The sequence below is a fragment of the Puntigrus tetrazona genome, chromosome 13 (genome assembly GCF_018831695.1).
Source record: "Puntigrus tetrazona isolate hp1 chromosome 13, ASM1883169v1, whole genome shotgun sequence".
NCBI classification, from domain to species: domain Eukaryota; kingdom Metazoa; phylum Chordata; class Actinopteri; order Cypriniformes; family Cyprinidae; genus Puntigrus; species Puntigrus tetrazona.
Genome location: NC_056711.1, coordinates 18,045,862 through 18,073,389, shown reverse-complemented (window position 1 = coordinate 18,073,389; position 27,528 = coordinate 18,045,862). Strand labels below are relative to the sequence as shown.

Sequence of the window (27,528 nt, the reverse complement as noted above, 5' to 3'; positions counted from 1 at the left end):
AAAATAACTTGCCCTGATGAAAGGTTTCACTTCTGAACAAGTAAAATAACATGAAGTTAAACAAATAAAAAAGAAACAAAGAAACGTACTTATTGGACCCCGGTGCATAAAGCTAGTCCCCTTTCCCAAACTCTAAAGCAAAACATTTTCATTTAAATGGCTTGTTCTCTCTCAGGGAGAGAAGCGTTTACCCAGAGAATAGGTGGCTTATTTTAGATCGGTTGAAAGGATTTGATAGAAAGGTGAAAGAATTTCATTCCAGCATAAAGAAAAGACTTTTATATCTGATTGTGTTGTTGTTGTTTACACCTGCAGAGATACTTGACACAAAAAACCAAAAACAAACAAAAAAAAACTGGTATAATAAACCAGCAATGCTTAAAAGCGTATAAGCCACTCCCGATGTAAAATAGATGGGATTTAGGAAAAGATAGTTAGACTTTTTGTAATCAGGTCTGTACGATGAGGAATAAACACTGAACTGAATATAAACAGATGAACTGACGTTAAACGTCAGCAAAACATTATTTAAAAAAAAGCACTTATAACGCCAGGGGCTCGAACCCGTACATTTTTTATGCATTCATTTTTTTCTAAACTCAACTAATTTACTACAATAAATCAGACGCTGTGATGCGAGGGGAGCATGTTTGATTATAACTGCATCTCAGTGGACCATAATGTGACACGACGTTGGATTACAATGTCGGATTTTCATACTGCCTTGCTACTACTAATAAAAGACCTTGTTTTTTGGAAAGCTATTAAAGCCAGTCGAGCTACATTTAAAAAGTATTTCATGTTTTTGAATTGCATAGAAAATTTCCGTCCATTTGGATAAGATTGTTTTACCATCAACATATTTCAAGCTGCATATTTGTCAGTCCCACATAAATGAATCAGGGTTGCTTTCTGTAACAGAACTAATAAACTGAACCCATCTTAAATACACAATTACCAGATCGTGCATCGTCAATAAATACAAGACATGCATTTTGCAGCTACTGTAACTGCCTGTTCCACGGCAAGACGTTTAATGATGTTCGTGTTTATTTATTTATTTTAATAAAATATATTTTCACAATGAACTCATTTATGCTGATTCTAAGCGATCTGAATAAATATGAGTATTTGAATAAAAAAGGATACGTTTTTTTGAGTGCAGAAATTATAACGTTTATTTTATGTATGACTGACATACGCATCGCATTAAGTTTTTAAGTTTACATTATTATATGCAATTCAAATACATAAATATAAAATAAAAAAATTAAAATAAAAAAAAACATTAATTGACAAAAAGCATCTGTAACTTCCTAACACTGTTAGATATTACAATACTATTATACTTAAGAGTGGTTGTGTATATTTCATGATTTAGTATATAGTGTTTATTCAACAAAATGAACTGTAACAGTAATTTAAACGTTCTAATAGTGCTTCTGTTAGTTGTACATGTTCTCATTACGATGTAAAGCCTGGTTTCAATTGTTTTAAATGGTGCGAGAGGATTTTGCGGTCGTCTCTGAGACGAGACGGATGGTATCGGACGTTTTCAGCAGTCTCTGGACTGATCAGAGAACTTCTATTCAGTGCTAATATCACATTTCTCTAAAAGACATTCCCCGTGCTTTCTCAATATCGTCTGTGAGGAAGACTACCCTCCTCTCTAAACAAGGGCTGAACATGCTTCACATCAGCAATAAAACCCACGGGGGATTCTGACCGGCCTCCGGGATTGCACTTAAACCGACGGGACCGTCAACGGCGGTCGGGGACAATGCAGGAACTGCAGGACTGAAGTCACTGTAACTACGTTCTCAATTTTACTGTGTGCTTTTACTACACTGTCCTGAACGCATTAACTGTCATTAAAACCGATGAACGGAACTGAAAAACCTTCGGTGTTGCTACCGCCACCACACTGAATACAGAATAGCAAAAATATTTACAGTTTATCAATATTCACATCCTAAACTCGCACTAATCGCAGTATCATGGATCGAGGATGTCTTGACCAAATTGTTGATTTATCAGCTGTTTGGACTCATTCTGACGGCACCCATTCGCTGCAGAGGATTCACTGGTAAACGAGTGATTTTGTGCTACATTTCTCCAATGAACTTCAATGGACATTTTAACTTTTTTGGGTGAACTATTCCTTTAAACTGGGGAAGAGAGAATGTATTCTGAACATTGAAATAACACACTTTATGAGACAGCACCCTCTTCTGGCATGCATCCTAACCCTAAAAAACACATGCAACTAACTATCATACCTAACTTAGTGGGGTTTTTTTTTCAAACACTACATGTTTAGTCATTTAAATAAGGCTGATTTTCCATTAAGTGTTAACAGTATAGACTGTTTTTTTTATTTTACTGTATATCCGGGGTCTTTTAAGAAACATTTAAAGTATTGGAAAAAACGAGACCTCTTAATTAGAAATGTATGCCACACATTCTTATTTTCATAGTTTTTTTATTCCTCTTAACAGTCGTCTTGATGACAATGTGCATTTAAAAAAAACCAAAAAAACATGGACAATTCACTCAAGGAATATTGTGAAAATGAGGTTTTATAAAGGTGATTAAAATAAACATCTAAAATAATGTTTTATGTTAAAAGTGAAGAATGTATCTTCTATACTACTAATGGCGCCAAATTGAATCGTAACCTGTTTCAGCCAATGACGTGAGTTTGAGGTGGGCTTATTTGTTTCATCAAGCAATGACTGAAATTATAGAAACTAAATCATTATTTTTGCACTGATGAGGCATCATTATAAACTTCACCTTTGAACAATTTCTGCTCTTGTAACCAAATCTTTCTTACACTCAGATTTAGCTAAATACATTTAAAATACATTTAGCTAAAACTTCTTATAGGTATCCCTTTGACAGTCGTGATCATGAAAGTAGAAGCTGCCAAAAGTAGATAAATTGATTCTGAATTCTTTGTGAATCCATTTAGATATCAGAGTTTAGATGTTTGGCGATACGTTTCTGACAGCGAATCTCACAGTCTTCCTGAGTGTTGAACCTGTTGCTGTTCCCGTCACAGCCTCCGTACCAGAACTGGACACACTGGCCACTGCTGACGCTGTAGTACCACTTCACTGAGAAGTTTGTGCAAGTTCCTGTGTCGAGACTGAGCTGGCAAATGTCTATGAGCGGAAAGAAAAGAAAATAATAGTTCTGCACAGTGACGATCAGGCTGATCGGTTTGAGGCCATTTTAAAAAAAAAAGTCACACTTTTAACGCTTGCATATTTTATACCGCATACTGACTTCAGCAATAATGTTATACTTGATTTGCAAGATTATCTTATTGAATCAGGGATGTTCTTCGTATGTTTAATTGTTTGCAAAAATAAAAAAAATAATTCTATATTTAAAAAAATATTTTATGGTAAATATTAATATTAAATATTTTATTTGTCTTTATTTAAAGATTGGTAGTCTACGACATATCCATCAAATAAATGTGTCTTTTACCCTTGAAACTGGAATCATCTTCTGGAAGATTTTCAGATTCTGTTGGATGAATGTAAAACAAGCTTATACTCTGTACAGATAAATGGCCTAGATAAAACAAATTATCCATTAAATAAATAAAAAAGTAATATATGTTTAAATGAACAACATTTGTATTATGTAAATTAAATGGGTAGTTTTTTTGTATGTAAGAAAGGAACTAATATGATGTATAATGTATAAATTCATGCATTAAATATTAAATAACAACAACAATGACAATAATAATAAAAATATTAAAAGCAACCTCATAGTCATTTTTAGGGGGGCGAACTAAGAATGAAGACACTTTATCGGTCGATGTCTATCCAATGAACAACGTCAGCCATCGCAATTTGCCCTGCAGAAAGACTTTTTTTATGTATATATCAGTTATTTGTAAAATACAAAAATTTGTGTCATTCAGATGAGTCATTCAGACAAATAATTGTTCATATATATACATATATATAGCTTAGGATATTCAAAAAAATAGCTTGCAGTGTTTTACAAATAACTGATATACTGTATATGTATATATAACATATGTTTCTTTCTCCTTGGCAAATTGTGATGGCTGGCGGTGTTCATTGGTCAGACATCGACCAATAAACCCTCTGCTCTCTCAAGTTTGCATTTACAAGAGCACAAGTGAGTTTTGCAACAGGAGTACTGCAAAAGGAGTAAGAAAAGTCAAAGCACCAGAATTTAAAGTTGTACTGCCAGATCTGAAAGGTCATGAGTGCTTGTTCAGCTAAACTGAAGTAAAATGCAAATGCGAATGACATTTTACAAATTTATAACTATTAATTAGAAAAGGTAATTAAAAAGCAAATAATCGGAATTTACATCAATAACAATGGATTAGGATCAGTATGAATGTCAGGCTGTCAACAAAGTTTGGTAACTTTACCTGTAGACACGCATTCCTTAAAGCACTCGTCATCTGTCAAGAATCGGTTTTCATTTCCACCACAACCACCGTACCAGAAGTGCACGCATTTCTTAGTCTGCTGGCTGTAGTACCATCTGGACACATACGATCCACACATACGGCCAGAATCTTTCTCAAGGAAGCATCGTGCTGTTGGAAACAAACAGTTGTGCGAAACAGCTTGTGCATTTCTGATGCAAGCGAGGATGCATCCATAGTACTGCGTCAGAGATACGTGCTAAATGAAGGAGTTAATTGGGCAGTAAGATTTGGATTCACTACCTTTATTGTTCGGGGGCTGGGTTTTGTCCTCTTTGTGCTCTTCTGTAAATCGTTCAGTGTCATTGGGTTGATTGGGTTCAATGACTGGTTCTGTGTTTTGCTCATCATCAACATCTTCATAATAATCCAGAGGCTCCTCTGTTGTAATGAGCTCTTCGGTGGGTTCTTCGGTGGGCAAAATATCTCTGAAACACAGCAGGAATGCTTTGTTTCATTAAAAAATACAAAAAGTGTGCAAAAACTCCTTTCCACACAATGTGATGTGATCAGGATCTGTGGACAATGATTTTTGCTCTAAGGTAAACAACACTAGCTCTTGTTAACATTAACCTAAAATAACCCCTGCTCAAGAATCGCTTTGTGCTCTTTCACTCTTCTCAATATGTGAATGATCGTAAATCCCCTCAAAACACATCTCACGTTCGGTTGGTAGACTACAACTACCTGTAATTTAAATGTATTCATATTTATTCAACAGTCTTCCAAGTCCTTGGCTTGTACCCATGTAAAACAGTATTAAAATATATAAACAATAGTACCAAAAGGAAATATTTAAATTAAATTTAAACCCAAAGCCTTTACGCTGGTTGTGATACTTTAATCTAAAATCACTACATGTACTGGTGTCAACAATCACCCTAAAACCCTGAGCCCAGAGCTTAAACGACTGTCGCAGCACACAAAAGCAAGCTAAGGAAATGCTTCTGCTGCTACAACCAAATGGTTTAGAAAATACACAACCCATGCGCAAACCTTTGAATTTATGTCTAATGATTGTGGATGGCAAATCCCATTACCTCTCTGTGGTTTGTTGTCCAGATTCAACAGGTCTCAACACAAAACTACGACAGTCATGAGGCAGTATTGATGGCTGGGGCAAGATTCCTCCTGCAAAACAACAGCAGATATCCACCAGTATAGAAGGCAGAGTCCGCATTTTCCATTATCTTATTCTATTTCCATTATCGCAATTTTTTATTTTCGCAAATCCGACTTTTTTTTTTTCAATTGTGAGATATAAACAAATGTTTTTAACCAGATTCCAAGGCAACATTTCTCATTTAGTTTAACTTAAAGCACTAAAGTTGACTAAAGCTAAATTAAAAATTATTTAAACTATGTGGACTTAAAATAAACAAACTTATAAGACAAAAACACACATTAAAAAACTAAAACTTGAAAATGACAAAAACTCAATATGCATGCAGCAGTGACGAAAATTATAGTGATTAGATTTATATAAAAAAAGAAACTTCCCAAAAACAGAACTAAATTATTAAAATATTAAAAAAAGGAATACAATTTAATAAATAATATTTTGAGTTATATACCTTGTTAGTAAACATCTCTATCGCAGTGGGCTTATGAAAACACAATAGTAATTATGTCTTACTGTGGAGCATATGCAGGAAGGCGTGAGTGAAGCGTGTGCTGTAATCTCTGTTATCCAGGAATACCAAGTGCTGTTCCAGACGAGAGCTGGTGAGCTTCTCCATCCGGGTCCAGTTGAATCTCTGTCCCGCCATGAGGATAAACATAACAACATTCTGGCACTCACACAATCTAGACAAATAATCAAGCTGAGCTTTGCTGTGCTCAGAGTTTTTACCAAAAACAGCCATGACCATTCGTTTGTTTCGTGGTCTTTCTGCTTTCAGGATAATGTTAGTAATCAGCCACTCCAAAGCAAGCTCGGGATGGGACGTGCCGCCCACTTGCTTAGTTGTTTCAGTAACGTGTCTCTTCATGAGACCGCGATCTTTAAATTTAGTGAAGCTGAACTCCTCGTTGATGTAAGAGGAGCCGTAAACGGAGCTCTGCTGGTAGACGGACACTCTGGTTTTCCCGTCGGCTCTGCTCGGCTCACTACTCACACCGATCTGCTCCAACAGAGAGAGCAGGAGCTCTTTCGCATTCACATACTGTTGAGTGTCCAGGTTATCCGATCCATCCAATAGCACAGATAGATCCAAGTCCATCTGAAGGGGTGGAGGTCGCAGAATTACACCACACACTGAGTCCGGGTTACAACGATCTGGGAAGAGTATATAAAAAAAGCTGTCTTTAATTTTATCATTAATCTAAATTTAAATCTTTTATTCGTAATTAAAGACACCCACAATCCAAAACCTGCCTCCAGTAGGCCTCACCCTAAGAAATGTAACCTCATAAATGACTGATTTGGAACACTTTATTGGCAGCTCTTCTGTGTCTACAAAAAGAGAACTTCACAGGGACTTGGCTGAGGAACCACTAATAAAAAATACAATAATAATAGTAATGTGCGCAACCATTAGTCAGGACATTCATTTTGGGAAGCTGGCACAAATGAGACACAAAACTCGAAGTATAAAAATACATAATGCACACAAGTATTGGTCAAAACATGCATTTTGGGGAAATTTTGAATCACCTGTTCTATAACTTCATCCACCATCATAGACTGATTTGTAATGAGCCTGTTGCAATGTATCATGCGACTAAACATGGCTTGTTGAGATTGCGTACGTAATCACATAATACTCGAATAAACATAACATTAAAAATATTTGTCAAAATATGCACAATTACAATAAACATTTCTTTCACTTTGTACACAATTATATATGGAGTTTTAATGAGTTTGTTGCAATGTATTAGATAATTGCAAGACACAATGAGCATAAAAATAAATTATGCACACAAATATTGGCCAATTCTTTATTGTTATTATGTAAATGTAGTAGACAGGCATGTCTGACCATATCTTTTCTACATCTACATTTTAAAATGCAGCACTCAAGGTAAAATAACGCATTTCAAGACCTTGAGTCTTCTTTCCCCATTGTCCTGTCTTGTGTTTTTAAACACATTGTGTGAAAAAGTTCCCTTGAAATGTGAATAAAATTAGGTATTTTTAGAAGCAGACATTTTACACTTTGCATCAGAAGCTTACTGTAAGACTACTGAAAATGCTGCCTACTGTATGTTTTTATTCTTTTAAATGTTTAGATGCTCAACGAGGTGAAAAGGCCCAATTGTGAATGTCTGCACTGGAGCTTACCAAAACAAATGATGCACCGTTTAATGTGATTTACTCCTCTGCCATCAACAACCACGTAGCTTCTTGTGTCGTCAATCTGAGACAGACATTTGAGGAAGAAATTACTCTTTTTCAAAGCTGAGAGAATGAACTGAATCAACATTCAACTAATTTAAACTGAATGAGAAGAGAAGACTACCGTATAGCTGGATTAATCTTGCTTTATTAATCAACTTTGTCTGATTATTGAGCTGAACTGAATCACCACATGAGCTGATAAACTTGACAACACTGAAAATGTTTTTGAACTGAACTGAATCAACATTAAACTAAACTGAGTTGAATAATGACACTGTTATCTATTTTGTGCTACTTTACAGTCGAAATTTTATTTGAAGAACAACATCAACACTGTCATTTTCCTGTTTATTACTGACAAGTAATATAAACAATTATTATCTTCATATCTACCTGCATTGCTCGGCTCACGTCATCAGCAGGACTTAAGGCGATCACTCCGAGACCGATGTCTGCTGCCTTGAACTCCAGCATGGCTGTCGCAAGGTTCGATTCATTCCTCGATGGTCCATTTGTGAAGAACACTGCCACTTTCCTCATAAGCCTGCCCTTTCGCGCTCGTTTGAAGATGTTCCGGGCCACGAAGCTCATGGCTTGTCCGATGTCTCTGGTTTTTGTGGTTCTTTCAAGAGCAAATGTTTGTACCATTTCCAGAAGGGTATTCTTCTTAAGGTGGTCTGCAAAACGGATCAGATTCCTGGTCTCGTTGCTGTAGGAGATCACAGACACTCGCGCTCCCCATGGACAGTTGGTCTCAGCGATGGAAATGTCTTCCAGTAAGGACAGAGCAGCGGAACGCATTCGCTCAAACACCTGAGGAGTCACACTGGCAGACGTGTCCAAAGCTATCACCAGGTCGGTGGGGTAAACCGGACACCGGGTACCATTGCCTGAAAGCATTTTGGAAAACGATTAAAACTATTTACTATTCACAAAAAGTTACTGATAAATGAAGCACTGAAATTGTCAAATGTAAGGCAAAGCATACCAGAACAGCAAGCTGTGGAAACAAAATGAAAGAAATTTAATTTCAGATTAATTCAAGATGCAACTTAAGGTAAATTGCACATATAAGGAGTCATAAAGAAAGAATAATGCAGTAAGATAATGCTAATGACTAGAAATCAAATGGCATTCTTTGGATAGTAGATGCTCTAAACTTACGGCAGTTTTTGCGAATGTATTCGACCAGTTCGCATTCCTTGACATTCAGAAGCAGAAAAACAAAGGAAGGAAGGAAATATATAAAATTTTTGGAACAGATGAATGATTAAATACTTTTTTAAAAATAATGTATAGTAATATTAACCTACAGGCATCAGACTGATTCCAGCAGGTCCTTTTTCACCCTAAAAATAACATTTAATTAAAGAGGTACATAAACATAATAATAAATTAAAACAAAAACATCTCAGCACACCTTTTTCACATTTGCTTAAAGGGTTAGTTCACACCAAAGTGAATATTTGACTGTTTTACTCCTCTTCGAAGCATCCTAGGTGTATGTGGCTTTCTTCTTTCAGGCGAATCCAATCAGAGTTATATTAAATATTGTCTTGGCATTTCTAAGCTACATCATTGCAGTGGGCAGGTGTTTCTTTTAACAGTCCAAAACATGTTAAATCAGGTGTGTAAACGTAATAAAATGTGCATAAACACAGTTTAGTCCATGGAAAGGGGATGAATTAATAGCTTTACCCTCAAGAGCCATTTTAAGATCATTATTATTGTACAGAATATATGTTATTTAAATAATTTTTTTTTTCTTTCAACTGTACATAAACACCCGTTTAGTTCCATCAACAAAAGGCTTTGATTGGCCAGCTGGTCTGAACAGTTTCTAAAGGGGTCATATGATGTCATTTTTAAGATCATTATTTGGTGCATCAGAATATGTTGACATGATTTAATATAAAAAAATGTTTTCAAAGTCACTGATTACATTATTGAGTAGGTTCACACAGATATGCCTCTATGTCTCACAAATGTGTTCATTTTCATAAAGAGCGCAGAATGCCCTTCAACAAGCACAGTCTTCTTTGATTGGCCAGCTGGTACAGTGCATTGTGATTGGCCAAATGCCACAAGCATGCAGTGGAAATGTAACGCCTTACGCCTAATCGTGAGTTCAGTTTTTAAAATACATGTAAAATGTGTTTAAACTGTTTTATGGGGGTGTGGACAAGTCTTAACTGACATTTGACACTTCAGTCCTTTTAACTTTAGGGATCTTATCTATGCACTAACAGCTTATAACACCCCAAAGAACAAGGAAAACTTGGAACCCCTTTGATATTTGAATAGTCTGAATTAAGAAAGCCACATAACACCTATGATGCTTCAAAGGCAAGTAAAACACCACCTAATTTTTGGGTGAACTAAATATTTAACCCTGAGTGTTAATGTTATATACATTATAACATAAATATTTATCTAAAAGTTAAGAAAGTGTTTGAAGAAAGACTGACCCTGTGTCCATCCATCCCATTCTCTCCTGGAGCCCCTGGAGGACCCGAACGACCAGTGTTTCCCTGACATAACACAACACAACTGCATAAATTTCAAACAAATATCCTGCAAACATACAGAACCTTCTCTATAATGTTAAGATCAAAAGGTTAATAAACAATCAAAAAGTGAATTAAATGAACGTGTACCGTTGTTCCTCGATAACCTTTATGTCCTTTACTTCCACTGGATCCTTTCATTCCATCCTCACCCTATTATAATCACTTATATTAATAATGTACATATTGATATATTTATTTAAAATTTTTACTATTAACATTTACAAAATTACATAAAATGCCTGGTGATAAGCTGCAAAAGATTTTTGACTAGCTTTAACACACCTGCAAACCAGGGAGGCCAAAGTATCCAGTGCTTCCCTAAAAGCATTTTTATTCTGTTAGTTGAATATCCATAAACATACACATAGAAGAGAAAAAAAGTTACAGTACATTCCAGAAAAGAATGTTTGTGCTTGATGTTGTTGTAATATAAATCATAGTAAATTTCAAATGATAAAAAAACTACTTATATCCCAGAAAACAGAAACTAGTAGAAATTTCTTGTACAATTTCTTAGATTATTCAGTAAAATGTATGTATAGCAGAGGAACCTTATGTCCTTTGGGTCCAGAAGGTCCATACCCGTCTCTACCATCTTGACCCTGTTTATATAAAGTCATGCATTAGAGTGGAAAGTCACACAAATCTATTTCATGTGGTTTAAAGGGGTATTTTAACATTTTCTAATCAACAATGCACAAATGCAACAACTGACCGAAGGCCCTCTAAATCCCTCTCGTCCCAGCGTTCCCTTCGGCCCTGGATCACCTGGGGGGCCCTAAACAGTGTGAGAACAGGAGCACATGAATGGGTGCCATCAGAATGAGAGTTCAAAAAGCTTACAAAAACCTCACAATAGTTCACTCCAGCACAGTCTTGTGAAGTGCAAAGCTGTCTGTTTGTAAGAAACATATGCATCATTAAGATGTTTTTTTTATCTTATAACTATTGTTTCTGTTGCTAAAATTTGAATACTTAAAACATAATATACTGCTTTAAATTATTATTGTCTTGTCTGAAACAGGAGTGGTACAAAACTACTAAACAAATATTATGTGAATTACTGTGATGTTTTTAAATGGGCTCTCATTCTGACGGCACCCATACACTGCAGAGAATCCACTGGTGAGCAAGTGATGCGATACTAAATCGCTGCAGGTCTGATGCATCAGTCACACATACCCTTGGCCCTCTGGGTCCTCGACCTCCCTTTGAACCTTCAGTTCCAGGTGCGCCAAAGGGACCCTATGAAAATACACACAATATCATATATTTTTTTTTATCATATATGTTTTGTACTAAAGGTAAAAAATGTACATGCAACTAGTTTAAACAATTGAATACAAACCTGGATTCCAGGTGCACCTGGAAGACCGTCGTCTCCTTGAGATCCTTTTTGGCCTGGTTGTCCCTGAACAGACCAAAAATATCAGTTTCTAAAATCAAATACTACCATTAAAAATCTATTACCCGCGTGTTTTATTTTAAATAAGGTTGAAAAGTTCCAGTTCTCACCACTTGTCCAGGGTGACCAGAATGCCCTGGCTGTCCATCTTCTCCTTTTTCATATGAAGACTCACCCTATACAGATACACACATTACTACAGCAGAACAGACCAGATTAGATTATAATAGAAAAGAACAACAGACAATGGAATATTTAAAACAGAATAGACTTTTAACAGTTCAGTGATTAATGGTAAAATTACAAAAGAATGGAATAGATGACGAAAATGTAATAACACAAATAATAGTAATAACACAATAGTTTATAATAAACTATATAATAAATAGAAAAAACAAAAAAACTGAAAAAACTGAATCTTTGTATATTTTTTATATGTTACCGGCAATCCTGGTGGGCCTTTTCTTCCTGGAGCACCCTATCAAAATACACTGAGAAGTTATCTGAAGAATAAAACTTCATGAAGGATGAAAAGAGGATAAGCAGGTAAGAAATGTTCAAAATCCTACAACAGAGGTTACAACACAGTACAAAATGAACACACATACTATTCAAACATTTAGGATCAGTAAGATATTTTAATGTTTTTGAAGTCACTTTGATCAAAAACTACAATAAAAATTGTAATATTGTTAAGTATTATTAAAATGTAAATAACTGTTTTCTATTTTTATATACTGTAAAACATAATTTTGTCTTGTGATGGACAGCTGCTTTTTCAGCATCGTTACTCCAGTCTTCAGTGTCACATGACCCTTCAGACATCTTTCCAATATACTGATTATAGCTGAAAATAGTTGCGTGTGTAGAAACCATGATACAGTAACCGATAAACAGAAAATTTGAAAAGCAGCATTTAGCAGGAATAGAAATCTAAGTAACACGTGCACATTTTAAAACGCAATATGATATTGTGTACAAATGTTTTAGCATGATTATTAAATTATTTTAGGATAAAGTGATACTGAACAGTACAGTAACTATGCATTCTCAAACAAAAGTAGAAAACTAGGATTGCACGTACAGTTTAGATACTAATATGGACTTTTAAAGTCTACCCAGTAACAGCTTTGTACCTTTTTTTCCTGCGAGTGTACTTACAGTTAGAAGCTATAGTGCTAGTAGAGATAATACTCACAGGATCACCATTATCTCCATGTATACCCGGGGGTCCAACATTCCCCTCGTCACCCTGACAACAAAACACACTTTTACTGATACTGGCCACACATTCTTGTAACATGGTGAAAAACGCTGAGTTTCAGCCACGTTTATTAAAATTCTTAATTAGGAATTTTTCTCAATTAAAGTCAAAGCAAGAGCCAAAAAGAAAAGCTCAATAGCGATGGGGAGCACCAACAACTGCGTCTATGTGAATTTTAAGATTTTAAAGTGTGTATACTTATAAACACAGGAAGAATGTATTTACGCAACATCTGACTCGAGACACATCGCTACTGAAACAAACATTCTGTCAGTCTAACACAAACAAATGGATTGAACATTTTCCAGAAGGAGTGTAAAATAAGTTCCTCACAGGGAGCCCACTATTTCCTCCCACTCCTTTTGGTCCTTGAACAGTGTTTTCTATTCCTGGTGCACCCTGTTAACACAAACAGAGAATCAAATGCAGGCAAGTCGTGTCAGCTTGTTTAAACTACTGTAAACACAGAGGAAGACCTACGGGATCTCCTCTCACTCCGCTTTGTCCCTTATATCCAGGGGTGCCTTTAAAACCTTTCACACCCTAAAAGAAAGAAATAACAGTAAGAAAGCTACTGGGTTGTTTTAAATAAGCAAACAGATGTGATCAGACGCATATGTGATAACGTAGTTACAGCACTGCCCGGGTCTCCTTTAAGTCCTGGAAGCCCATTCAGGCCAACATCACCCTGCAGACAACACAAGCAGAGAACAGTGAATCAAAATGACTCATTTAGTGACCGTGCAAAGCATATTGCGTTTTATTTATTTCAGTGTTTACAAGGCAGCACTACTGATAATCCCCAAACACAATTATTTATAATACTTAACCATACTTCAAAAGACAGATATTTCAAGTATGAAACTTTAACTTGCAACTCATGAATGAAATAGTGTGATTTGCTATAGCATAAGAATACCTATAATCAGTAAGAGAAAGAGAGAATTTTATTATTAATATAAGGTTTAACTATGTATAATTTAATAATCTAACTAAATTTAACTAATTTATAATCAGATGTCAATAGTTGCATTTTGATACAGGCATATTTAATTTTGTGTTTGAGTATTGTCGACTTTCTTGCTTCCATTTACGTGTCTATAGACAAGTTTTTCATGCACAAAAAAAAAACAAGACACAAAATGATTTGCATTAAAAAAAAAAAAAAAGTATCATCGCAAATCTATTTCCCTATTCATTGTATATTTCTCTGTATGTTGAATATTTTTATTGTTCTAGAATTTACAACATATTGGTTTGCTATATTGTGTCAATTCTACGGCAACAAAATAAATAAACTTTACTTAGTTTTTTTGAACAAATCCAAATCTTTACATATTTACATCTAATTAATACATTATTTTACTACAGTACATGGGAATGTAAGTGTAGAAAGCAGGCAGAAACAGAGAAATGAAGATGAGACCTGTTCTCCATCCACACCATCCAGCCCATCCTCTCCATCTTCTCCCTGTCAGACAGAGGTCAAGAGGTCACAAAGACTTACAGTCTGTTTAGGGAAGTAATCAACAACACTAAACAAGTAAAACTTGTACTTGTACTTGTTTATGACCCTAAAAATGTAAACGCAGATGCAATTTTCACCAAAAATCCTTTAAGTGCAAGAAAATCTAAATGAGCATCTGAAAGTGTTAGAACGTTTTAAGCAATTTTATTTCGTATAAAACATTTTTATACATTTTTTAATGTATAAAAAGTGAAAAATGTCCATTATTGCAAAAACTGATTCTATGAAAATTCGATGTCTTCACCAATATCTCATGCAATTTGACTTGTAACATGTTAAATTAACATTTTAATAAAAAAGCAAATAAAACATAATTTTTGAGGTGCAAATTGTGGATGTGAATAAAACAGCAAAACAGAAAATAGAATAATAACTCTTGTTACTCACTTTATTTCCATTGTAGCCTCTATGGCCCTATTAAAATGAGATTTAAAAACATTTCCTTTTATTTGGCACAACTGTAAAACATTATCTCATACAGGAACAATAAACAATGACAGAAATATTCTAGTCATGCAGTTATTAATAATAATTAAAACAGTCACGCTTAATTCATGAATGTGAATGTGAACAGATAACAAAATATTAAACCATTTTATTTTTATATTATCAATTAGATGGACTGATTTGATATAGCATTTCTGATGATTACTACTTTGGAGAAGAAGAACCAGAAAAAAGAAACAGTTTAAAGTTTTCAAGTGGTGTATGTAAATATACTGTACTAGCCTGTTTAAGATAAACCACAAAATTCCAAGCAGAACTTTGCACTAATACAAACAACATCATGAAATGCATCTCCAATTTAAGTCATATGTTACATTACCTTGATTCCTCTGTTTCCAGGGCAACCGTTGTGTCCCCGAGTTCCATTCAGCCCTGGTGGTCCTCGATCTCCCTGCCAGAAACAAGACGGAAAAAAATGTTTACCTATAGCATATACAATGTGCATCTTCTATAAAATGTGTATTCTGTCCTATATGCAGTATCACCAGTGATACACTGCTACAGATGAGGTCTCAGGGCAAAAATGCATATGAAACATAAAATTGTCAATTGTTATATATGTTATCAGATATACATTGTCTTGTGAATTATTAATGCTAAAATTTCCGAATTGAGCAATTAACAATAAAAAAAAAACAAATATCAGGTACTGCCAATTTAGAAAATTTGGGCTATTTGGCTTTTCATAAAATGTTTCAGACTAACATGCAAAATAAACTTTTAAGTGTTTATTGCATAGGTCTCGATTTCCAGTAGCACTTACATACATCTATTCTGAGATTTGTTTATAGAAGGATTTGTATATATAGAAAATGTTGACAGCATTTTCTTATAAATGCAGTGACAAAAAATAGATATCTAAATATATATCAGCATAATATGCATATTCATTTTGTTCTAGAAATGCATGCCTATTTCATTAAATAATGCCTTTTGCAAATTTACGACATTTCGTAAAACATAAAAATATTTAGAATATTTAAAAAATTTTAATTTTTTGCAATCAATCAACTATGGTGATATTTATTAGTCACCTTATTCACTTGCGGTGTCTTATCTTGAGCATGTGTGATATCAAGGTCATGTGTTTCACTTACCATACTACCTTCATCTCCCGGATATCCAGGATGACCTTTTTGACCAGTAATGCCCTAAATAATAAAAAGAAAACAGGAATGCTGACACATAAACATTAAATAAGTATAGGAAACATTTCTTGAAGACATTCATGCCATGTTCCTGACACAAAGGCTGTTCAAAAATTTAAGCTGCTTTCTAAGTAAGACATCTCATTTTAGTAAAATAGCAATTATCATACTTAGTCTCAATGCATTTATATTTACATTTATTTTTCACATTATCACAATTAAGGGTCTCTGACCTTCTGATTCGGGGGTCCAGGGGGTCCTCGTGGTCCATCTATACCGATGCATGCACAAGGTACATTACAGCATTGCCTCAGTGCCACTGTTTCCTGAGGGAGAGAAAAGCACACAAGTGAATCTGTTGATAAAGTCACAAGCCATGGATCCAATTACATCAATTAAAAACTACAAACACATCTGCAAGCTACAGAAAAATCTATAATACTTTAAATATTTGTCCAGTTGCAAAGGTTTGTGTTGACCACTGTGTGTTTTGTGTGATTTATAGCCTTCCAAGAGAAACTGGAAATCAAAGATGTTGATAAACATCAATATTTGACGACAATAAATAAATTAGTTAGTAACATAAAAGTTGTCTCCTGAAACAAAGGCCCCAAGAAAAATGAATTCAAAAAAGTAAAAGAGCTCATTTAATAAGAAAAATATACATATATAGGTGATTTTATCTAAACAAGTTAAAGGGAAGTAGCTATCAAAAGCCTTGATTTAAAATACACAAAAATACAATCAATACGAAAAAGAAGGTTAAGCTGATGATACAACTTGTGCAGATGGCATACAAAATAAGCCTGGAAAGAACTGCAAACTGCTACTTAGATCATTTTAAGTGAACAGTGCCTTACAGCATTGTTTTCATACTTACAATCTGTTTCATAAGAGCGCTGCCTAAATTTAGCATGTTGACGGTCAGTGGCTGCATGTAGCTAAAACCTCTGCCAAATTCCAGCTGATGAACATCAATTATTCCCTCCAAAGACACAATCAGCAGTGCACTAATTCCTAGTTTGCACAACATAAATAAGAAGACATGGGTTTAGCAGAGAGTGACTGTAGAGGAAATGGTTCAGGGGCACAGTTTTTTTCATTTTTGTGGAAGAATGTCGCACAAAAAGCAGAAACATGGCACAAGTGAAATACTTTGCAATGGTTCAGATATAAAGTGTGAACTTTGAAAATGAAGGTATAATCCGAGTCATGTCACATTGTACCCACAGATAATCTATGTGGTCTAATATAGTGTTTTTTGCACATTAATATTACATTAATGTGCATTACATTACGTTAATATTACATTATGACATAAATATGACAAAAAAAAATGTACTCCTGGTTTTTATTTTTTAACCTTTGCACATTTCAGTATATGAAATAGCTATTTTGAGCATGACCTGGAAGCAAACAGTGAAATATTTTTTAAAATTATAACTTTTCCATATCTAGTCTATCAGTATATCTTAGTGAGCATATGCAGCAACATGACTGAGTGTTTCATTTTTCATTGAGGGCAAAAAACTTTTGGAAACCACAAAACATTTTCAAATACGTCCCAATTAATGTGGAACTTACCATTTTTCTTAAGTCTCTCTGAACTCTGCATCAAATTCTGAACGCTATCATCCAACCCATCTGTGAAGATTATCAAAACCTAGACACAAACATGTTTCTTTAAACAGTTGAACTATGTTTCTTGTGAAAGCATGTCAGTAAAACATCACGAAATCATGTGAAAATAACATTAACACAAGAATATAATATATATCGTGGACAATTAACTTAAAAACAAAAATATTCCCACCTTTGCAGTGGCTTTGGACTGGACAAATTTTTCTCTGAAAGAATCTAACAGAAGCTCATTGAAAGCCAGGGCTGCCGTAGGTCGCAACACCATCACTTTCTTGACCACATCCTTGCTGTATTTCTCAAATTGAAAATCCTCCAGAATCTTCCCATCTTGTCCAGACACAAGCCTATAGCCAAATCTAGTTGTGCTATTGTTATTTTCAATGCAGTTTACATGACCCATCGTGGAGATATGTTCAATGGCTGCAGTAACCAACAGTTCCACCTGAGGTGTCAACAGAGTTTGCGTGATTCGTCTGGGCACATCAAACCCAAAGGCAATGTCAATATCGCAGTCTGTTCAAACAAAACAATGGGTCACAATCTTCAAGAAAGGGTAAAGACAAAATATTGTACATCATTATCAATAAGGCAAACGCATAAATATAATACAGTGGAGGTAAAAATCTGAAGAACAGTATAAAAAATTTTATTATATATGTTTAAAAAAATTACTCAATAAACTAATCTAAACTAAACAAATATAATCTCCGTAATTATATGACAAATCTGGCATAATTTCTCTAATTTTCACTTGCAAGATGGCAGGTCATTCTAAGGTGATTAAAACTAAGAAGAGAAGAGAAGCTGGTCACTGCACTAATTAAGTTATAGGCAATTAAATGATTACATTACAATGATTTGAATAGGTGGGGCCGAGTTAAAAAACCAAAAACGTCTCCAATATTTTGAATTTGGCCTGCGATACCTAGTTAAACCACTCTGTGTTAATCCTACATACAACACCTTTAAAAAAACCCAACAAAAATAAAAAACAACAGCTCTGTAAATGAACTGAGCACAATATGTTTGTTGAACTGTTCTGGAACAGTGTTGTTAATACAACTTAACCATTCTACCGATCTTATCTAACAGCTTGTAACAGTCCAAAGAGAAAATAAAAACATCATATGACCCCTTTAAGAGACTCAGACTGAATATGTATGTATGGTTCATAAGGCATATAATAAATAAAAAAAGATCTTCAGGCTTAGGAACAGAGCTTATATGTAAAGTTTTTGGTTACTATATAAAAAGAGTCACTTACCACATGGGGCAGGTGGTTTTGGTATGTCTTTACACAATATATCCAACACTCTCCTGACGGTTTTCTTAAGTTCAAGGCCTTCAAAAGTCTCAATAAGGACCCGATCAGGTGTTCCAGCTATTTCAAGAAGCTCAGATTTCTTTATTTCATTGCCAACCCCAATAACAGTTATTTCAATGTTCTTGTTTCTGAGATACGTTAATGCATTCAAGTCTTTTGGATCATTAGCCTCTCCGTCTGTGATCAGCAGAAGATTCTGAGCGACTCCTTCATCTATTCTGGAACCATTCTCTTTTGTGAAAAAGTATCTAACATTTCTCAGGGCGTCCCAAGTACCTGTCCCCTGCTTTTGTTGTACAATTTTGTTTATAGCTTTCTCCACTTCTGCAAAACTAGTGTAGTCGTTTAGGTAAAATTCCTTCTGGAAGTCACGACTGAATTGGGCAATACCCACTCGCCATTTGTCTTGAGCAACATCCAGCTCCTTCACAATGTCAATCATGGTTTGTTTGAGAGTAACCCAACTTTGAGCTTTAATAGACTCTGATCCATCAATTAAAAAAACAAGGTCTGATACCTCCATCTCACAAACTAGAAAAAGAAACAAAAAAACATTAGTACAACATTAATGCGAAGCAGCATAAATTGTTTGGCCACAAGCCTTTCAATATTAAGGCACTATGTATACCTACTCTTGGTTACTTTAGATCATACATTTTTTCAGATAGTTACAGATAGTTCAGTAAGTGGTCTAAGACCTACATAAGCAATTATAAAAGAAGTAACTACGAGACACAAACAAGTATTATACGGGGGTGAAGAGTTTTGAATTCAATAATACTGCCATATATAATGGAAACAGTAGATCAGAATTATATCTGTATTTTTGTAGTTAAGATACATGAAGCAATTAAGTAAAAATAGACCCTTGAAGCAAGCTTACTCTGTTGAAAGAGCTGTTACTGAAAAAATGTAGTGGTCAAAATATTTTTTAATTTATATTATTTATTTGATATCCTTTAATAATTGAAAAATATATTCACATTGATAACACAGAGTTAATTTCCATTTTTAGCGATAAGAATAAGATTTACTTGGTTTGGTAAGATTGCAGAGCTCTTGGGTGATCCGTTTTTGCAGCCCAGGCATATCATTGTAGGTCTTTGCATAGTGCACTCTTCCTTTCTTTCCCACCATCTCCTTTAGCTGTTGTTCATCGGCATCTTCGGTACCAATAGCAAAAAAGCTGACTTCTGAATATGCCAGTGAATCCGGCCATGTAGCCAGACCACTTAAGTCATTAACCTTGCCGTCTGTTATCAAGAATAACACTTGAGGAACATTCTTTGCTCGTCGTCCACCATATGTAGCACCAAAGAATGAGAGTGCATAGTTCAAGGCTTGGGCTGTGTTTCTGCTTCCTCCTGAAGCTTTCAGGTTTGAGATAACCCTCAGAATATCAGTTTGACTGTAGTACTGATTGAGTGTGAACTCTGAACGAGGGATATTAGAGTAGGTGATGGCGCCAAATCGTACCCGTTTTTCTCCAACCACAGATTTGCTAACTGCATATTTCATTAAGTTTATCATTTCCTGAAAACCATCTTTATTGGCACTTCCAGAGGCGTCAACAAGGAAGATTATGTCAATCAGTTCCGATGTCTTGCATTCTGGAAAGATATATGATCATAATTTTAGAAGTTATCAAAAAATCAGTTTGGCAGGAGATAAACACACATCCAATAATATTTGAAGTGTTTTTTACTATTATTCACATGAACTGACAAGCTTTTAGTGGATGTATACATTAAGACAGTGTAGTCCTTCTCTTTTGACAAAACAGCTATGTGCCATAAATGTCTACATGCTCTAGCTGGTCAGATTTAGATAGTCTCAAGGGACTTTGGAAATGGAACATATATGGAGTGCTAGAGGAAAGATGAATTACAAATATGTGCATTTTTATGTGTACATTAGCATTAACATGCAGACATTGACTAAAAGCCAAAAATGTACAGGAACTGACAATAGTTTTTTGACATGTGATGTCTCCTAAAAATCTCAGATTTGGCTGACGTACCTGTGTTGCAGATCTTGAGAAGGACATCATTGCTTAATTCTTTTGAGGACAGAACTGCATCTTCAAAGAACACTCCGTCATGGGATCCAGCAATGGCAAGAATCTGAGATCTATTTGCATGTGTCATACCAACGGCATTAATGTTGATGGAGTTGTCTCTTAAGACTTTTGCAGGCTCAGCTACATCATCCCAACTCTCTCCATCCGTAAGAACTATCAAGAACTTTATAGCATTGGATCTTCCTCCTTTAGAAATGTCAAATGACTGCAATACTTCTCTAAGTGCTTTTCCAGTATATGTTTTACCATGTCTCTGTTTGATATTTCTGATTTCCTGTAATAAAAGAGCTTTATCATCAAATCTATTTAAGAAAAACTCCTCAACTGGGTTTGTGCCATACTGAACAACCGCAACCCGCTCTTTGTCTGGTCCAATTGCAAACTTATCAATCATAAGCTTCATTATGTCCTTCATATTTTCAAAGTCCATAGCACTAACACTTTCTGATCCATCAAGAAGAAAGACAACATCTGCAAAAAGACCTTCACAGCCTGAAAATAAAAGAATTCATAAAGTGAGCACTCTTTCTGTGAAAGGAATTCTGAAACAAATTCTATTTAGGCCAAGACAAAAAAATTATCAGCATGAAGTATTATTTTACACCCATTCAATTAAAAATTGTGCAAACCAGGTAACAGTGAAAACATACAGTATAAATAAATGGCATTATTGAATTTCTCACCTTCAAAGGAACATATTTCCGTAATGATCTCTTTCTTGATTTCGTCGAGGAAATCATAGTTTTTGACATAAAATGTTCTTTGAATGCTGCCAGATATTAATTCGAGCTCTGGCACCGATGCATTTTTCACTCCAATAGCATAAATATTGACATTCTGTTCAGCTCTCAGACGTTTAGCAGGGACTTCTACTGACTCTTCTGTTCCACTTGACTCACCATCTGTGATGACAATTAGGATCTTATGAACCTTTTCCCCTCGTGTTTGTACTGCTTCTTCAAAGAGTGGGATCATTTTTCTCAAGCCCAGATCAGTTCTGGTGCCCCCTCCCTCCATTCTGAGGGCATTCACTGCCTTCTCAATTTCAGCTTTTGTGTTATATTCATGTAATCGGAAAACTGTGGTTGCACGGCTTGCAAACTTCACCAACCCGAAGCGCACATGGTTTTTTCCAACCTCAAATGCCTCAATCCATTTCTTAGTAAAGTTCTTCATATCATCAAATTCTTCATAGGCTATACTTCCTGATTCATCCAGAAGAAAGTATATGTCTGCTTTCATTGTCTTCTTGCAATCTGAAGTGGAGTGAAACAAGATTTACATAATACAGATATTAAACGATCATTGTGCTTTTTGGCCAGTATTTTAAAAGAAAATGAGTCTTACCAACCTTGTAACACAAAGGTCTGTGAGGCTCTAGGTATGATGGAATCTGTGATTTCATTGCAAAGTGTTTTGGTTAAAATATTTGAAAGTGAATTTAGTTTGTCAAAGTCTTCCACACTGAATACAAACTTCTTATGTGGATAGGATGCAATCTCTCTCAAGTCATCCTCCTCAGTGTCTTTGATACCAAGCGCAAATACAGTGACGCCTGATCGCCGCAATGCTGCAGCAGCACTGGCCACTTTATCTGTTGACTTTCCATCAGTGATAACAACAGCAACTTGCTGAACATGCTGATCTCTTCTGCTGCCTCTTGCTTTGGTGAACACACGCTCTTTGGCAAACCTGAGAGCAGCTCCGGTGTATGTTTTACCACGACCATATGGCATGTTGTTAATGTAGCGCAAGATGTCAGTCTTATCACTGAAGGTGTTAAAGTACACATCGGCTCGAGGAAAGTCACTATACAGGACCACAGCTATTTTAATTTTTCCTTCACCCACATCAAGACCTCCGATGGTGTTCTCGAGAAAGTCACGCACAAGTTGGAAGTTTTTGGATCTGATACTGCTGGATTGATCAACAATAAAAGCGATATCTGCCACCACATCAAACGTGCACTCTGTCAAAAAGACACAAGAACTTGGCATAAGTATGTACTAAATAACAGATTTTCAAATCTGCATTAAAACACTAAAAACCAAAGAAAAAAAGTTCATATAACACTTAATGGGTTTTATGAAAAGAATTTAAAATTATGCATGCACTCACCCCTTGCAACTGTAGCATCTTCCCATGTGTCAATGGCAGACTTAATTTTCTGTTGCACTTGTTGGATGTTACCTACTAACTTGTAGCTGTGTGGTTGACTAGAGATATACTTCATCTCATCTGCATCAGCTCTGCTCAAGCCTACAGCAAAAACTGTTACCGCATCTTTTTTGATCGTGCGGGATGCTTGGATGACACCATCGGCTGATTCTCCAGCTGAAATGACTAACAGAAACCGCTTAAATCCTTCAGAGACGCGGCTTCCAGCGGCACTAGTAAAGAAATTTTTATGAGCATATTCAATTGCATTGCCAATTCTACGCTCCCCCGTAGGCCTCAGAATAAGGTTGCGAATAGATGACACTATCTCATTCTTGGTCTTATTATTATTTAGCAGGAACTCCTCTTTGACATTTTCACTGTATTGAGCCAGGCCGATACGATTATAGACCTTTCCCACGTTGAGCTGCGTGACCAGTCTTGAGAGGAAATTCTTTGTTAGCTGCTCTTGTCTAGATGGTGAACTATCAACCAGTATGAACAGATCAGCAAATTTTGGCACAAAAGCTAAAGAGAATGGAAACAAAGGAATCAAATTATTATTTGCATCTGAACAATGAACCAATAAACCTTCCCATAATAAAGTAGATAGTAGCTCACTGCGATGGGACTCAAAGCTTGAAGATTTCAGAGAAAGTTTTTGTTTTGTTTTAATTCATTTTAAGGTGTCTAAATTCATGAATCACATAGTAGACACGTACTCAAACATACTAAATAAAATCTGTTACCTTCTGACTGGAGGGTCACAGTAAAGCACACTTTGTTGCGTAGACTTTCTTTTAGACCTTGCAGTTCTTGATAACTGTTGATACTGAATAAGAACTCTTCATGAGGGATATTAGCAATAGCACGCAGTTTTTCCATGTTGCCTTTTCCCACCCGGATGACAAAGATGAAAACGCCCAGGTTGCGCAGTTTCTGGGAAGGTTCCTCCACATCATCACGTGATTCTCCATCTGTGATGACTATGGCAATGCCAGGAACATTTTGTCTGGCCAGGCTAAAGTAATTATCACGGATAAATGTCAGGGCCTGACCAGTGTTGGTGCCTCCTCTATGGTAGATGAGACGATTCAGCTTTTGGTGCAGGTCTCTCTTATCTAAATAGTCACCAAGCAGGAACTCTTGGTACGGTCTATCACTGAACTGGGCAAGTCCCACTTTCACTTTGTTGGGTGTAAGATTAAAACTGTCCACAAAGGCATGGAGGAACTTCCTCATTTCTTCAAAATCGCTGTCTCCAATGCTACCAGATGAGTCCACAAGGAGCACAATGTCTGCCTGAGCAGTTTCATTGCAGCCTAGGGCAAATAGATACATTCTATTAAAACTTTGACCATATGATTCTGTTCTCAATTCTCGTGTTTGTACTAATAAACAGTGAAAGGATCATTTTAATGGTGTAATCAGTCCTAATCAGAATGAATTTATTTAAAAAATCTCTCACAATTCCATTAAGAACTTCTGATCTGTAGCTTTTAAGTTATGTACATCAAAATCAGCAGTTCTTCAGGCTGTTCTGACGTAGTATGCCTTATTTCTGAAAAAATGACTAGACTTGCACATGGGATATTATCAAGTATCCCCCAAAACTCGAAACTCAACTCAAAACTTAAAAAAAAAAATGTAAACCTTGAATACAAGTCAATATAGAGCTTAAGTGGTTTGTTGCAACTGGCTACAGCTCTCTCATCAAGTTCCCTCACTCAAAAATTTCCAATAAAGCTGTGACTTAGAACCACGGCACTACTAAATTTCATGCACGTAATTAACAGGTTTTTTTTAATGTAATAAGTTACCTCTTGACATCTGGATGACCTCTTTGTGTGTTTTCTCTACAGTGGTACACACTTTCAGGATTACATTCTGAGAGATTTCCTGCAGAGCTGCAAAGTTTGATACGGTGTAGACATGCTGATCATACGGCTCGCTTGCGATCTGTCTGAGTAACGCCTCGTTTGCATCTTTGATCCCTATGGCGAATATTTTGATTCCCCTTTGCCTCAGCTCCTGAGCCTGTGACTCAACCTCATCTTGAGAATGACCATCTGTGATAACAATGGCAATCTGAGGAACATTCTGCTGAGCTCGACTTCCGGCTTTTTCAATAAAGTGTTGTTTCAGAATGAACTCCAAACCCTGACCGGTAAATGCCTGGCCGGTTTTATATTGCAAGTTTTGGATGTAGCTGAGAATTTCCTGTTTGTTCTGGAAAGTGTTAAGGGAAAACTCAGTATGCGGTGTGTCACTGTACTGGACCAGACCGATCCTGATCTTGTCAGGGGCAACATCAAAGCTCTCTACAAGTGAGGAGAGGAATTCACGGATTTCTTGGAAGTTTTCCTGCTTGATGCTGGAAGAGCCATCCACCAGGAATACAATGTCAGCCACAGTCTCCTGTGTACACTCTGAGAGAAGGAAGCCAGAGATTGCATTAACAATCGGAAATTATAAAAAAAAATTGCTAATAATCTAATCTGGTAAATCCTGCCCCTACCAATGTTTTGGCCATTGCTGAAGAGAAAACATAATGAAAAAAAAAGGAAGCCAAGTAAGCCCCAATCCTTCTCCATGCTTGAGTTCCTTGTTCCCTAAAAAAAGCAATGAATGAGGTTAAAATTTTCCACACAAGTTGCATTATGACACAGAGTGGAAAATATAATGTGCATGAAAATATTATATATTTGCCTTTATGCAAGTCAAAAGAGACCCACTTTCCCACTGATCTTTTCTTATTTATATGAAAATAACAAACAGACTGTATAGTATATAAAGATGGCACACTTCACAAGTCAGATCAAACTTTATCAAATGCACACCAGTACAGCATGCATGCAGCAGAATTTGCTAAAATTACATTTGAATCTTACAAATTTCTTACACTGCACACATTTGTAGCAATGAAGAAACCCCAAATGGCCAAGACTTAATAATCTATACATATATTTAACACATCCTTAGACACAAAAAATGTCTGATGTATGCATGTCATGTTTCTCAGATAAACATTTCAAAGATGACCTAAAACAAATCAACCGTTGTCTGATGTCTGCTTTTGCGGGACAGCACCAAGATAGGGTTCTTCTCTTAAGGGCTAATGTTCGTGAATCTCCTTATTCTTTGAATTACTCTTACCTCCAAAGAACTGCCAACAGTTAAGAATAATATTTATTTGAGATGTACTTCTAAACCAGCAGACAAAGAACAGGTGGACATCTCCAGCAAAGCAGCAAATTTCAGGACAGATGGAATGTTTAGAAGCATCGCTCACTTTCAGGTTCTTCAGTGTTTCAGGTTTACATTACATATGAAAATTACTAAACGTAAATGTAACTAAATGATAAACTACTAGAAAATTATAAATGTTATTTAATCAACATTAATCAACAAAATATGTTAGCAGCATCGGGAAATGTATTCATTTGTCTTTAAAATGCATCAGCAGATTATATCTTTAGTTTAAAAGTTGTGCAAAGAGCTTTGTCTTGAAATGTTGTAACCAAGTGCTCACATTTTCAAACGCTATTCAATTGTCAAGTTTCACACAAAGACTTTGTTTCTAGTGTTTCTAACTCCTATTCAATCCCAAGCCAAAAACAATATCAGAAGCAGAGCTCCTAGAGATTTAAAAATGCTTCAGTTGTGTTAGTTTTAGCATGGATTGTCGGACATATCTATACTCTGATGTGTTTAAAAATCAGGCTGGAGTATGAAAATACTAGTTAGTGAACGTGACACTCATGACAGATCTGAATCCAGAAAAAGATACTTGAATTAAACTTATGAATAAAGTATAAAAAATAAAATCCAGCCAAAATTTTAGTAATTTTTGCTCAAACTCTTGATTTTTAAAATACTGTAAATCATAGCGTTATTATGCCTTGGCATGAATTACACTATGATTACATTAGTGCAAACAGCTCTAAATACAATCTAAATATAATAAAGAGAACAAAAGGTGAACTTACACAGAGCCCAGGCATGGGATGGGACGTGTCCAAACCGAAGACTGTATGAGAAACTAAGATTCTATGAAGAGTTTGTGATTTTT

At 35.6% G+C, this 27,528-nt stretch overlaps 1 protein-coding gene across 1 annotated transcript; it reads right to left on the bottom strand.

Annotated features, from left to right (window-relative positions):
• Window positions 1-288: 288 nt before the first annotated feature.
• LOC122356940 (collagen alpha-3(VI) chain) lies at window positions 289-27,493 on the bottom strand. Its single transcript, XM_043256059.1, has 42 exons — window positions 27,446-27,493; window positions 25,975-26,068; window positions 25,277-25,885; window positions 24,206-24,778; window positions 23,418-23,984; window positions 22,651-23,268; window positions 21,983-22,555; window positions 21,240-21,791; window positions 20,254-20,829; window positions 19,160-19,750; window positions 18,068-18,408; window positions 17,839-17,917; window positions 17,135-17,271; window positions 16,488-16,580; window positions 16,204-16,257; window positions 15,426-15,497; window positions 14,987-15,013; window positions 14,498-14,542; window positions 13,706-13,759; window positions 13,552-13,614; window positions 13,405-13,470; window positions 13,006-13,059; window positions 12,250-12,285; window positions 11,918-11,983; window positions 11,751-11,813; window positions 11,585-11,647; window positions 11,118-11,180; window positions 10,954-11,004; window positions 10,685-10,720; window positions 10,490-10,552; window positions 10,301-10,363; window positions 9,146-9,181; window positions 8,997-9,033; window positions 8,821-8,832; window positions 8,226-8,722; window positions 7,776-7,851; window positions 6,126-6,767; window positions 5,530-5,620; window positions 4,733-4,917; window positions 4,430-4,600; window positions 3,499-3,537; window positions 289-3,167 (listed from the first exon to the last, which is right to left on the bottom strand). The coding sequence occupies exons 1-42, from the start codon at window positions 27,458-27,460 to the stop codon at window positions 2,971-2,973; spliced, it is 8,340 nt and encodes a 2,779-aa protein (XP_043111994.1). The 5' UTR covers window positions 27,461-27,493; the 3' UTR covers window positions 289-2,970.
• Window positions 27,494-27,528: the final 35 nt, after the last annotated feature.

Coding starts and splice junctions, on each gene's coding strand:
- LOC122356940 (XM_043256059.1), bottom strand. Junction 16,581..17,134: donor GCGCTCTTATGAAACAGATT/GTAAGTATGAAA, acceptor TCTCTCCCTCAG/GAAACAGTGGCACTGAGGCA. Junction 15,014..15,425: donor CTGGAAACAGAGGAATCAAG/GTAATGTAACAT, acceptor TCATTTTAATAG/GGCCATAGAGGCTACAATGG.